Consider the following 15,751-nt stretch of genomic DNA (forward strand, 5'->3'; position numbering starts at 1 on the left):
CAAAAACTGTTTATGCGCATGGTATATGTTGAAAATGATTTATGTGCATATCTTCATTATCGAAAAAGTTAACATTGTCCACCTTTATTGAAATTATTTAAAATATTAAAAAAAATTATAATTTTTTAATAAACATATTATAATTTTATTTTATCTCTATGACAATAATTATAAATAAAAAATTCATCAAAATAAAATAATTACAATTTTTTTTAAAAAAATATATATGTTTTTACAAGATAAATAAATGAGAACACTGTGCAAAACATATATTTAGAGAACCAAATAATTCAACTACTATAGTATGGTCCGCAAATATGAATCTTATATATAGGTGGTGCAATTTGTGCTCTCCAAGTCCAATATAGCTGCGGAAGTATAGGTACCCACCCCTCCATCCCTAGGGTGGGACCCAGAGTTTTACTTTCCTCCTCTCTGAAGTTTTTGTTTTTTAAAATTAAAAATTATTAACAATTTACGGTTACATATAATGAAATTGGATTAGTGGAATTAGTGATTACACCGAACACGTCAATATCAGGATATAACCACAGTTGTTGGTGTGGTGTGCTAGTATTGATTATACCTTTGAAATTGAAACTCTTCCCCATTCAATGTATTAGGGTTAAACATTTTAGTTATATATAATCATAGAAACATAAATGAGATGAGATCTTATAATTCATGAGAGCCAAAGGTAATTAGGAAATTATATATAGTTTATAGAGATGATACCTAATAACACTGTTCCACAACAACCACCAAAAAGAGATCTAGATCCAACATTATTGAATATTAGATACAAAGAATGTGTGAAGAATCATGCAGCAAGCATAGGGGGTCATGTAACAGATGGATGTGGAGAGTTCATGCCAAGTGGAGAACAAAACACTCCACAACATTTCATCTGTGCTGCTTGTCACTGCCATAGAAGTTTTCACAGAAAACAAATTCATCCTATTAGGTTACTAACTCCATCAACTGAAGATATCAATATGTTTTATTATAATAATAATGATGATGGTCTTCAGTTATCAACAAAGAAGAGGTCTAGAACCAAGTTCACACAACAGCAGAAAGATAGAATGATGGAGTTTGCTCAGAAAATTGGCTGGAAGTTACAGAAACAACATGAGGAGGAAGTGGACAAATTTTGTTGTCAGCTTGGTTTTAAAACACAGGTTTTTAAGGTTTGGATGCATAATAGTAAGCAAGCCATGAAGAAGATTAAAACAGGTTCTTAGAGTATAAACTACTGCTCTAATTCCATCTCTACATTTATTTATTTCTTGCTTTTTTTTTTCTTCCTGATTTTTTATTTTATATATAAACACCGCTGAAGCTCCTCGTCGAGCACTGTGGGTCTGCTTAAGCTTTGCTGCCGACCACCAATGAGTTGTTGAAGCTCCACCGCAAGGAATGAAAATAGGTCATATTTTGATATTTTTGTTACATATTGATCTTTTAGTAATTTAGGTATATAAATTTTTTATAGTTTTTGACATATTTAAATATATTATTATAAAATAGAATTGAAGTATGATATCATATAAAATTAGATTTTTTTAATGTCATGTTAAGTATCTAATATAACTTAATTTAATTGACTAATTATCTCGTTAGTCTATTTAAAAATATATCTGATTATTTGTTTAATGATATTAAAATGAAATATGTTTTTAGGTAGATTAATAAGTCCTACCAAATTTTTATCAAGGTCAGATACTAAGATGTAAAAAGTACGTTTATTATATACTATATGCTTAAGTTATTTAGACCTTAAATTTATTTGACATAGATAATAAATCTTATAAAATCTAATTCAATCTAACATATTATCATCTCTATTTTTTCTACGGTAATCATTGTATACAACATCAACGAGACAATATCAAATGGGTGTTTTTATATATGGATGTCCACCTATTATTACTATAAAAAATAATATGTCGTAACTAAAATGTTCACAGATTTTAGAATATAAAGTTTTCCGTAGACAAAATTGGAAAAATTAAAACAGACAAATTTGAGTGGTTAAGAGTCTTGAACGAAGAATTAGAGAATGCTGTAATAAAAGGTCACATATTCAATCTACATTCTTAATAAAATATTAATAGTATTAATTATTAACGTTCATGTGATAACAAAATTACAAAAGATAAAAAAAAAATAACGAAATTCTATCAAATAATGTCTTCGGAATAAGTTTTTTGTGGATGACTTTTTTATTTATCTTTTTCATGGGGATTTGTTATTCTTATGAAACAAATTTTTGTGAAGGGAATTCTAAAGGATCTTATTATATTTTAATGGGATAAATAAAATTAATTGTATTTAACTAAATTTATGAAAAAAAATAAATATGAAGTTAGTTCTTGTTGTTTGTAATCGAAACCGGAGTAGTAATATTAAAAAGATAACGACAATGTTTTAAGATAGCTGGTAGTGGGACAGTACTTTAAGAAGCATTATCATGATCTATTAGTTTGTTGCAAATCAATATTGAATGTTGTTTTGGGAGAAAATGAATAGGATCCCACGTAACAGAACACCTAACCCTGCTCTCTCCCAACCACACAAATATATTTTGTCCTGCGTACCTGCTCTTCTCTCGAATTCCCTTTATGATGTTATTATTCAATCATTAATTATTAATGTGTGTCGTCTACTACCAAAAGTTGTTTTTGTATAAAAACATAAAGATAGTTAATAATGACGTATTTGCCTCATGTACACTACTGCTCCAAGCATTGCAACTCCAATGAAGGGGAGTGTATTTGCAATTAGGTTATATATTATTTTAATGGTAGTTAGAGAGGTTGAGGGAAATTAAGAGAGATGGTGATTCTCAATTGAATATCAAATTCATTAGTTTCAACTAAATGAAAAATCCAAGGCAAAAAATATTCTTGATAGTATAAGTATTTCATTTATTCCTTTTCCAAATTACAAAATCGAAAGAGAAACAAAGAATCCGAGATGGAAACTAGCACAACAGTTGTACAATAATGAATTAGAGTTTTATTAACAAAACCAAAACCAAAACAGCAACAATGTCGACGTATTTATAACAATGAAGACATTGCCAAAAGCTGCCACATTTCACAGCTACCTATGAATAATGTTAAAGATAGCATAGAAACAGAGGATATTTCTAATCCTACAATGTTATTATATTAATATATATAGATATATATATATAGGTTCCTGGAACAAAATGGAAGTTGATGATAATGTTCTACTTATTCTTAGGCTTTTCAGGAGTAACAGTTTTCCTTGCAGAGTCATAAGCATCACCAACTTTATGTTTAGCTGTGTCAAAAGCACCTGTTGCTTTATCTTTAGCAACATTGGCTGTATCACCAACAGCATCGGAGGCCTTGTTTGTTTGTCTCTTGGCTTCACCAAATGCTCCTTTTGCTTTCTCTTTAGCACCAGAAGCTGTTTCTGATACATACTCACTAGCTCCTATATATATCAAAATTAATATTAATATCATCTCAATTAAAGCTAACTACTTAAGTAATAATGTGAATGAGCAAATATTTACCTGATGCAGCATCTTTCACTGTATCTTTAACCTTTGAGGCGGTTTCTTCAACTTGAATCTTTGTATTTTGAGGTAATTTTTTGTCGTCGTCTTTGGAACCGAACCGTCTATGAAAAGAATTGCATATTAAAAACATAAATTTGTATTGATGTAATAATTTAAAATATAAAGAATGGGAGAAAGGGAGTACTCTGTAAACTTGTGATAAGCCCACTTAGCAAAAGAGTCAGTTTTTTGAGTGGCATCATTAACTGCTGATGCGGCACCATGTTTGACCTCTCCAGCCTTGTTTTTTGCATCGTCAACCACATTATCACCCCATGGTCTCCCCATCCCCACACATACTGCAAAACACAACACCAACAAAACAATCTTCACATTTTGTGTCTTCATTTTTTCTCTTTTCTTTTCTTTTTATTTTTCTCTATTTGATTTACAGAATATATATTACTTCACCTAAAGCCTCTATATATAATATGTATAGTCAGAAATGATTATCCACGTGGCGTTTAATGAATGTAGGTATCTGAACTTAGAAAAAGGTATGAAAGGTGTTGCGTTGCACACGGTTTCTAACCAATCTTCATTGTTGTAACGGGTTTTGCTCTACTACTTTGGGGGACTAATTGTTAATCATTCATCATCCACCAAATAACAATAATCTGCTACACTTTGTACATATTAAATTGTTAATCATTCATCATCCACCAAATAACCATCTCATTCATAAGATATGGCACATGTCCTTTTGTGTTTGATGCTGTCTTGTTGAAAAATCAATCATGTGTTAAAATAGTTTTTGAAAATTAAAATTTATTATTAAAATAGTTTAACAAAATTATAATGTCTAAGTTTAAATTTACTTATATTTTAATTATTTAATAATTAATTTAAATTTTTAATTAAGTGGTAGATTAAGTGACAATGCACTTACTATTAAAATGATGTTTTAGTGATTAAAAATGTCATATCTTGAAGTTGTAATGATTGAGATGGTTAAAGGTATCATACAACTAGCACTAATTAGATCCATTTATATCTTATCACCGACTAAATCAACGAAAACACGCATAAAATTACATATTGCATTGGTCTAACTGGCTTGCGTATGTCAAATAAAAATAGTGATGCAGAAAATTAAAATTGAAAAGAACCGTTCTATCATAATCATAATAAAATATTTATCGTTGCAAAATAAAATTCATGCTTAACGTGCCTCATGTCATGACCACTTCAAATAATTTTTCAAACATTTATTTTTAAGAACACACTATTTAAAGACACCACCACTCATGGAGAAAAAAATGATTTTATGTTTTATAATATTTCAGAACCCATGTAAAGTTATACTGAGACTTGTTTATGCTTCACAACATTTCTCAAAAAAAAAATTAACTTACCTCAATTTTCCTCATTTTATCAGCTTGACCCAAATTAATTGAAGTCTACCGTGGTTAGGCTTATGAGACATTTGGCCAACAAATCTGTTTATCAAAAAAGTTTTTTAAAAAAAAAGGAAAGGAAAATAGCAAGAACAAACCAAGAGTAAATATAATAGTATAATACATTAATGAAAGAGAAGATTAAAAAATAACAATAACAATTAGAGAAGAAGATGGTAGAATCTATGGGGGAAAAATTACAGCGGTATAATTTTATATCGTAATTCCTTCGATTTTATATATAACAAAAAATATTTAAATAACTTTTTAGTTTTATATATAAAAAATAGTTACAATTTTTAAAATGTATTTATTGTTTAAATTATTTAAATACTTATATTTAAGATATTTTATATTTTTTTAATATTATTAGTGTCTTATAATTTTCAATAAAGATATATATTTAAAAATAAATAAAAATAAAAATAGTTAATGCGTATATTTGTTTTGATATTTTTTCTTCTGAGTGGGACTAAAGTATATAGTTTTTTTTTTCAATAACTTAATTTTGAAAAAAAATATTAGAATATTCTCTTTTGAAAGTTATATATCAATTTTTTTTCTTAGTTATAAATTGTATTTACAAATGACAATTTTTTAAAGAAATTCAAGTTTACAAATGTGATTTCTTTAAAAAAAATTCAATTACGTAAATTTTAAATTACGTAAATTGACTAGAGTTGTTTGTAGCATTTGGACAATGTTTTTTAGTATAACCAATTAATCAACATAGTCAACGTTTTATTGTTTGTAGATTGACTATGTCGGTTAATTGGTCATACTCAAAACTATTATCCAAATGTTACAAGCAACTCTAGTCAATCTACGTGTGTATATATATATATATATATATAAATAATTCCTTAGAGGAAGTCGATTTTGCAGACTGGGACTTCCTTAAGAAAATTACTATTTGTAAATGCGAGAGATAACTAAGAAGAAAAAAAAAAGTGATTTAATATATAGTTTTAAAAAGAGAGCACTTTAGTAAAAAAAAATCAAATCAAGAGTAGTAAAAAAAAACATTATACAAAACATGGGTTACTAAAATTAATTGTAATTATCTTTTATTCTTTTTAGGAATTAGAAAAAAATAATAAATGAGTAATTAATAGAAATTATACCCATTTGTAATTTATATGATTCGTTTTAATGTAAATATTATTTTACAACCTGTCTAAAAAATGCGATTCTTATATCATTTTTTTTTTGTAGTCGGCCAATTAAGTATGAATGTATGATTTGAATAAGATTATTTTGTTTTTCATTTAATTATTTTGGTGCTATTTTAGATTAATAATGTAAGAGGAATGACATTTAAATACACATTTGTATATAAATACTAACAAGAATACGATAGTGTATATTATATATACGAGGCTCCCACACAATCCTTCTATTCTTTTACTTTATCCTCTTTGTTTTCTATCTTCTTTCATTTTCTTGATTTTTTGTCTTCCTCTACAAAAATAAATTTCACATTTATCTTTCTTTTCTTCCATAATTCCTCCTTCTTCCTTTTATTTACTTATTTGATTTTAATTTTAGGTAAACCTTAGATTAGAGAGAAACATCATGATTTCAAAGGAAGATAAAGAATAATCGAGACAAAAAATCAAATTTTTAATAAAGTAACTTGAACAGTCTTATCTCCTCCTTTGCAATGTAACTTCTCATTTCCTTCTTTTCCCACAATGTTGAGTTTCAAATTTTATCTTTCATTTATTGATGGGTTGTTTGTTTGTCTAATTTACTTTAAGAATGTGTTTTTTTTACACAGTAGTATTGGAAAAAATTGCAATTGTTTTAGTGTATTTTGATTTGATTATTGATTTACTACATTGTTTTGCTTAGGTATGGATTTTTATTTTTTTGGGTTCATACACAGTTTTATGGGTTTTCTGCATTTTTCTCCTTCAGGTTAATAATGTAAATATTATTGGTTAATGAAGTACAATAAGTGATTAATGAATTATTTCTCTCTAAAAATTAGGGTTGTGAACTTTAATCAATTATGTTAATTATTTATGTCTAAATATTAAGTTTCATCAATGTTAAACAATGATGTTAATCAGATTTGAATCGTTAAGTTTCATCACTGTCTAAATTATTGATAGGTCTAACACATTTCATATTATGTGATTAATGGTGTGCTAATTCTAGGTCTTTCTAAGTTTTTGTTAGTGGTTAATAATATAAATATTATTGGTTAATGAAATATAATAAGTGGTTAATGAATTACTTTTGTGTAAATGTGGTAGGTCTAACACATTTTATATTATGTGGTTAATGTTGTGCTAATTGTTGGCTACTAAAGTGCATATGTTGGTTAATGATTGAATTGAGTTATTTTTTGTAGTTTATGTGTGACAATTGCACCATCAATTAGAACTTCATGGATTGTGGTATTATTGAGGATGAAGGTATCAGAGTTGACAACCTTGATGATGATGACAATGCATGTTGTTGGGAGCTTGCAACGGGGATATGTTTTTCTTGCTTAGATGAAGTCAAATCATTTTATGAAGAATCTGCTTCGAGAAAAAGTTTTAGATGGAAGATCAGATCTTCGAGAAAAGGCAAGATGGGAAGCTTTGCTACTTAATTTTATCATGCTCAAGAGAGGGGTCTATTGTGTCAAAAATTTCATGTACGTTAAAAACGATTCCAACTAAGGTAAATAATTGTCCCACCAAGATTGTTATTAAGTTGGATGAAGATGGATTGTGGTACATTACAAAATTTGAACTTGATTATACTCATAATATTGGTCAAAACTACCAAGAAGATGAGTTTGCATGTGAAGAGAATAATACAAATCAATGATGATGTAAGAGTGAAGATAAAGATGACTTTTCAATCTCTTGTTAAAGATGCAGGAGGGTATGAAAATATACAATTTTGTGAAAAAGATGTGATGAATTATGTTAACAAGGAACTACGTGCAATAGGAAAAGAATGTGATGAAAATTTCTTGATAAATTATTTCTGCCAAATGAGAGAACAAAATTCAGATTTCTTCTATGACATAGATTTTGATAACGATTTTGACGTAAGGAATGTGTTTTAGCCTGATGTAAGAACTAGAGATGCTTATGAATATTTTGGAGATGTTATTACTTTTGACACAACATATTTGACTAATAAGTATGACATGTCTTTTGTTGTGTTTCTTGGTGTGAATCACCATGGTCAATCAACATTACTTGGATGTGGATTGTTGTCAAAAGAAGAAAAATGATGTTCTTTCATCCACAAATTTGAGCTTCAACAAAATGATTGGTTGAATGAGTTGTTTAACGAACATGCACCAACCTTGACAAGAAAGTATTTTTGGGCAGATACGTTTACTACCCACGAAGTGAGAGTATACATTGTTTCTTTGATGGTTATACCAATTCAACGACAAGTTTAAATCAATTTGTAAAACAATATGATAATGTTGTCAGAAGTAGAGCAGAAAAAAAAAATTTGAAGCAGATTTTTAATTTGATGGATACTATAATTTTTTGTGGGTCAAATTTGATAATTGAAAAGAAATTCCAAGGTGAATACAATCATGTCAAATTTAAGGTAGTTCGAATAACATTTAGATCTAAAATGAATTATGTTGCTTCGTTGTATATTATGGAGGATCGCTTTGCTATATATCATGTGTTGGAAGAGGTGTCAATTGGAGTCAGATCAAAAGAACGTGTATTGATCCACACAAAAATTCATTATTTGATCGTATTAACAAGTCTAATTACATAAATATTGATCGACAAAAAAATTCAATATCCATATCATCAAAATCAACATATGAAGTTGAGAGAAATCCATTACAAGTTTTTATTGGAGAACCTCCCACAAATTCACGATTGAATTCATGCATTCACCAACAATATTTATAAATGTATGTAAAATAAAGAAGAATATGTTTGTATAATATACATATTATACAATATTTATGTCCAAAATGTGTTTAAATATTATTTTTATACCGTAATTAGTGATGTGGAGAGTACAATTGAAAATATAGAACCACCTCAAATCTTTGATTTTTTGCGATAATTGGATAATATGAAATAGTAAAGCATTTATTGATAGTTTACTCTATTGAACGACTCCCAGAATGAATTAATTGTTTGATAATTGATACAATTAGTACAATTGTCATATATGGATGCAAATAAACCAACACAGAAATGCAAAAAAAAAAAATTCAAATATTATATATATTGATTGGTTGATCGTTTATTATGATGTTTCTTTTATGTAATACATCATTGTTATTATTATTTTGTTGGTTGAAAATAAATAAATAATTAATAAGTTACTAATTTATTATTTTAATTTCTGTACCAATATTAAATGAGATGTTCTAAAGAAATATGTGGTGCAATCACTTATTAGAAAATATTTCTTTGAGATTTATTTTTGATGGAGTAAATTTGAAATGGTTTTTGTATAAATTATCGTCCCATGTACTGTAAACTATTGTTGATATAATAATAATTAAACTGCTGTTAATACAATACTTTCTTTTTGGTACAAATTTAAGGAAATTAAATGCAAGGAATACAGGTTAATTTGACTAATATAGAAAGAAAGATATTCAGCAAAAAAAAAAGTATAGAAAGAAAGATAATGGGATAGAAGCTTTCCACATTGACATGGTAGCTTGCTGCATGCTTAAGATACAACATATGCAAATTTTTATCAAAGATACCAAATATTGGTTATTCACGCTTATTGGATTCTGGATCTTCAAAGTCCTGCAAAGTATATAAAATAAAATAACTTATTTTTAATATATGTATACAAAGAACTTGTTAAATTAAACCCAAAATTTTCAAATATTATAAAAGAATCAGAATGGTGACATAACAAGTCATACAAGCCACTCTTTTCAATTTTGGAGAAATTAGCAATGTGCAATATTTTTATTTTGCTTCTCTTTTTTTCCCCCTCTTTGATTTAAAGCACATGCAGTTGTTAATTGGACTAGCAAATGTAGGGCCATGAATAAGTTATATTCAGCAAAGGACAAGATAAGATTAGAATTATCAATGATATGTTAGATGATAAATTTTTCATTATTATTAATTGCACGGACAAGTCACAAGTGATTGTGTGCATGGACAAGTGGTTGGGTGAACAAGACAATGGCTAAGAGGAAAACAGAGTATTGACCACATATATATAAAAGTTTAATCTTGATATGTTTCAATTTTTTTATGCTATCAACTAATTATAAACTTTCATTTATATAATTTTTAAGATAGAAAAAATTAAAATTAAATATTTTTTGATTTAAAAATTTTAATCAAATAATTGTTTAAAATATTTTTACATTGTTAAGTTAATCCATATATATATATATCAATTAAATTGATGAATATAACTATCACACTCGTACTTTTTAGCTATTTCCAAATTCTCATCTCATTTAATAGACCCTACATAGCAAGAAGTACTTTAAGTACACGGCAATCACAGTGTGCAATTATTTATTGGGATTTTATATGAGATAGTCACACCACATGACATGTTTAAAAAATATTAGTTTTTTCTTTCTTTTTCGTACAAATTATTAGTTTTCTCTGGACCAGAGACCATGTTAAATGCATATTAGGGTGCTTAATTATGGATATTGTAAAGACAATAAAATTTACTATATTTAGAAAGAAAAAAAAGTACTACAAATATGAATACATTAATTTTAAATTTTGGTAACAAATATTCTATTTGGTTTTAAACATATAAGCAAAATGTCAAATGTTTATTTATTGCGCGAAGACAATACCAATTGTAATGAGCTGAAAAGATATTAATTTAAGGAAAAATATTGTATAGTAAAGTACCTTTGGTGTTAATTAGTTTTGTAAGGAGGAAAAGGGATATGGCCATGCTCAATACGTTGAACATCTTGTTTGAGGATTTCATAGTGTCTTTTAACATCTTCTACTGATCTTCCAACTGCTTTAGCAACATTGTGCCACCTGTCAGGTGTTTCCCTATCATATAAAGCCAGTGCTTGTTCAAACAATTTGTTCTGCCTCGCCGTCCATGATGATGCCATTTGTTGATTTATTAAATAATAATAATAATAATATTGTTTAATTAGTGAAGAAGGAAGAAAGAGAGAGAGAGAGAAAGAGAATTAATGAATATTTTAGTCAAGTGAAAGTATGGGAAAATAAGTGACTAAGTTAGCTCCTTATATGTAGGAGAAAAAGTGCATGCGAGTGTGAATTGGTGGGAAGAAAATAAAAAATAAAAAATAAAAAATAAAAAATAAAAATAAACCACTATTTTATTATTTTTGAAAGTGTGAGATGTTGTCATTTTGATTTATGTCTTAATACAAAATTCAAATTAATTTTTAAATTATTAAAATATCAGTAGTTTAGTCTCTTATTTTATAACAATCAAAAACTATTTTAAAAATAAATTAATCTTTTAATAACTTTTATAATATAAATTATATTTTCCAATAACTATTTTGATAATTTAATAGCTAATTTAAGTTTTTTACTAAATAAGATACTAAAGTTATATTATTACATTATATTCTCTAGAATTAAAACGATAGATTACTCAAAAACATAATAAATATATATATTTTTTTCTTTTTCCAAAATGAAACTGAAGATAATTAGGGTGACTCGTTCCCTTAGGAACCACAAGTGACAGCTAGGTAGTTGAAGAGGAGATTCTAGATCAAAAGACATGCATGACTTTATACATACGTATATATTCTACTAAATCATGTTTCGTATATATCTTTGTCGACAAGTAGAGTGTCGTTGCGATCGTGGTTCATTTTGGTGCTTTGGTTTGAGGTTATGTACTTGTGTGTAGATAGCCCAACTTGGGCATCATCAGCTAATTCATTGATAAAATTTTGCTTGTTCTATCTACAAGCCTTTTATAGTAATAAAGAGTATATATTTTCATTGTTTTTCCAAAAAAAGAAAAATATATTATCATCAAGTCTTTACTTTTTTTAGGTTATATCATAAGTCTTTTATCAAATGGTTGATTAGAAGTAAAATTATGTTAGTTAGATCAACAAGAGCCTACGATATAGTCTATATTATATCTAAATTATATTAGACTTTTAAAAAAAAAAATAAACAAGTTCAAAATTTTTTTAAAAAATTAATAAAATTAAAAATATCAAACTACAAACCACATAAAAGGTCTTTTAAATTTATAAGGTCAATCTATTTAAATAAATATAAGTAATATTTTATATTATATTATATATTGAATTTTTAGTAATTTAATTATATATTGAGTTTTTGACATATTTAAATGTAAGTAGAATATCATATTCTTTAAAATATTTATTAAATTTCAAAATATAATTTAATTTTATTGACATATTATTTCACTATTCTACTAAAATAAAATATACATTTAAGTAAACTAATATATCATATGACTTCCATCAAAATTAAGCTCAAGTCTAAAAAGTAAATTTACACAAATATTATACTTAAATTTTAAACTTTTTGACTTCTCATTCATATTTTAAAATACCTAACTTAACTTAAACTATTATTGGATGTATTATTTGAATTGGCTAAATGGTTAGGTGTGTGGCTAATGTACTGTTGTACTGTGTTATGTGTTTATAACATCCAAATTCTGTTAAAAATTAAAACTGTTTTTCATCAAAAAAAAATTAAGTCTGCTTTGGTCAATTGTGCCTATGCTATACATCTATTTTAGCAACGAATAAATATACTAAAATAGCAAAGGAATATATCTTTTAGTGGATGTGTACCAATGGGCCATGGGCTACTTTACATCTTTTTTTTTTTTTTTATAAGAAGCCACTTTACATCTTTGAACGTTATATATATATGGGACCAATAATTAAATTTTGTCGTGTTCCTTTTTTATTTTACAGTCCTGTTCTTTCTTACATCAACTATATGTTAATATTGAGTCAAAAATATACATTAAGCGATTTAATTTTTTTTAACAATCAATATTATTAATATTGTTAATATATTATTGAGTGTAAATATTAAATTTACGATTTCTTATTATTTACTAAGAATTCTCTTCATTTCAATCACTAAGTCAATATATTTTACCTTTAACTATTTTATTAATTTATTTCCAACTAATAATTGATTTTTTTTTTTAATTTTTTTCTCCAAGAAATAAGTATCTAAATGGTAGGAACTCTAATCACATTTGAGGTATATCAAATAATATGTGTAAATTTATCTTTCAGGGAAGATTCAAACTTAAATTTAAGACATTGTGAGAGTAGTGTCCTTCCATTTATTATTACTTCCAAAATTCAATAGTTTGTTTTTAACATATTAAAAAAAACACGAGGAATGACGAATCAATATCATGTAGATATCAATTGGCCCCACGCTTAAAAAATTTATAATGGCATTCATCACTTTTGTTTATACAAGAATAGCACCCATGGTTTTAGTTTTATGAAAATTTTGCTTAATTTAAGTAAGTAAATTGTATTTGATTATCTTATCCGTGATTTTAATTTTGAAGTAATTAATTTGACTCTATTTAACAATGTTATATAGTTTTATGTTTTTTTTATATATATATAAACTGTTCATGTACCCTAAAAATATAAAAAAAAAACGTTAAATATTGAAAATTCTAAAAACATTTGTTAAATATCTAAAAATAGAATTAATATATTAAAGAAAAATGTATTAAAAGTTGTGTATTTAATTTTTAAAAGCTTGACAGTTATTCGAAGTTGAGAATAATATTGTTGGTGAAAGTTGAAAGAACATGGCGATTGGATAGTGAATGGATTTCTATGGTTGATTAATCTACTAACTACCAAGCAACTTGGCTGCATGAATCGACCTTTCATGATATAAGTGGGCCTTCTATCCGTTGTTGGCAACATCCTGACCTTGTATTTTTTTAGGAAATGTAATATATAAGTATATATTTATGTGAAATATTTAAAACACATTAGTAGGTAAAAAACTTGCAGGTAAGATTTAAAGACATTTTCATATTTATATAATTATAATAACTAATATTATCTTTACCAAAAGTGTCACAAAATATTGTCTAATTTTTTTGAATTTTTATTACTCATAATTAAAAAAAATTAGTATAATGATTATAAATAATAAAATTGTATTTTTTTTTCTTATGAAATTATCTTTCATAAAATACAAATGTCAACAAATAACTTTTTGATTCATAAAAGGATCATTAATTTATTAATTTACAGAAAAAATGTATTAAAATCTTCAATCTATGAATCTTTCGTAAAAGCTCCATTTGATAAATAATTGATAAGTATGATAAATATCATTCTATATATATATTACAATGTTAAAGTAGCTTGAAAATTAAGAACATAAAATGGTTTGAAAATTAAGAACTTTTTATTTGCAGAGAAAAAAAAAAACTAATTTTAAGGATGAAAATTAAGAAGTTAAAAAGGTCTAGTTCTCTAAGAACTAATAGGTAATAGGAATTTGAGAACTTAATCGATCATTTAAAAACTTCTTTTTATACATGTCTTCCATAATTGCTTTGTTCTCTTTTGTACAAGTGATGCTCTCAATTTCTAACAAACCTTGGGTTATTTTGGCCATGTACATAATATATGTGCATCCTCTCTTTATTAAAAACCATATTGATATGTGAAATAAGAATAAATTGAAAATATGTAATCATTCGGATAATTTAGAAAAAGGATATCTAAACTTATTTAATATCAAATCTTCCAACAATAAATTATCATTCATGGAAGAAATTAAGCACATTGAATTGAAGGTGGTGTCAATAAAACTGGTAAAATACACAACTTTGAATAGAAGTTATGAAATAGGAACAAACTTGAGTGGTTGTGCTTAAGCAGTACATCTCCTTCTCTTTTTGATTGAGCAAATAATGTTGAGAACATATTCTATATATAACAACTACAGTAAGACTCTAACAGCCTAACAAATGTATTCATTCAAAGTATCAAATGGCAAATATCCAATATAAACATTTTCTCAAAACAAGGTAATTTTTAAGCTAACATTTAATAGTTGTATTGTTTTGTTAGAAACAAGGTAACAATTGAAATTATTCCTAGAAGTATATAAGGAGACAATTATCAAATAATGTTCAAAAATAAAATCATAGAAATATTTTAAAACTCTTTCTATTATATTTTAGAAGACATTTATATAGGGTTGATAAAACAATGTTGACAGCAAATATAAAATGTTGTCTGACCCACTTTTAGCAACACTTTATATATGTTACTTAAAATAATATTGTTAGAGACAACAAATGTAGTTATTTCATAAAAAAAACTCAACTTTATACTTAATAATATCCATATGAGTTAATAAATCCATAGCCTGGGACAAAAAAATTTCATTTGCGTAATCGTTAAAAACAAAAAATCAATAGTTGAGAGCTATTAGTCAGTCACTCTATTAACTTTCAATTTTCAATTTTGACAACAAGTGCCCTTATATATTGTTTCTCAAAGACATGTCATTTATTAATACTAGTACTTTATCTTGAAAGAAAAAAAAATTAATTAAATACATTCATGTACAAATCATATTTTAGAAATATCTACACTTTTTTTATAATAGACTATTAAAGTGCAAAGACATCAACACTCCAAAAAATTAATACTAAAAAATAAAGAAAGAAAAGAGCTTAGACCAAAAACTCATCAATACAATTATTTAAAACGATAAGTAACTACCTCATTAAAAATATTATTAACTAAACTCAAACGAATAAA

At 26.3% G+C, this 15,751-nt stretch overlaps 1 protein-coding gene and 1 long non-coding RNA gene across 2 annotated transcripts; one reads left to right on the forward strand and one right to left on the reverse strand.

Moving 5' to 3' along the window:
- The first annotated feature begins 336 nt into the window (after positions 1-336).
- LOC101490652 (uncharacterized) lies at positions 337-9,195 on the forward strand. Its single transcript, XR_012163887.1, has 2 exons — positions 337-1,429; positions 7,352-9,195. It is a non-coding gene; the product is annotated as an uncharacterized lncRNA (long non-coding RNA).
- On the reverse strand, positions 2,905-3,973 carry LOC101490979 (uncharacterized). Its single transcript, XM_004509212.4, has 3 exons — positions 3,741-3,973; positions 3,551-3,657; positions 2,905-3,468 (listed from the first exon to the last, which is right to left on the reverse strand). Exons 1-3 carry the CDS (start codon positions 3,941-3,943, stop codon positions 3,239-3,241), a joined length of 540 nt encoding a protein of 179 aa, XP_004509269.1. The 5' UTR covers positions 3,944-3,973; the 3' UTR covers positions 2,905-3,238.
- Positions 9,196-15,751: the final 6,556 nt, after the last annotated feature.

The sequence above is a fragment of the Cicer arietinum genome, chromosome 7 (assembly GCF_000331145.2).
Source record: "Cicer arietinum cultivar CDC Frontier isolate Library 1 chromosome 7, Cicar.CDCFrontier_v2.0, whole genome shotgun sequence".
Taxonomy (NCBI): Eukaryota; Viridiplantae; Streptophyta; class Magnoliopsida; order Fabales; family Fabaceae; genus Cicer; species Cicer arietinum.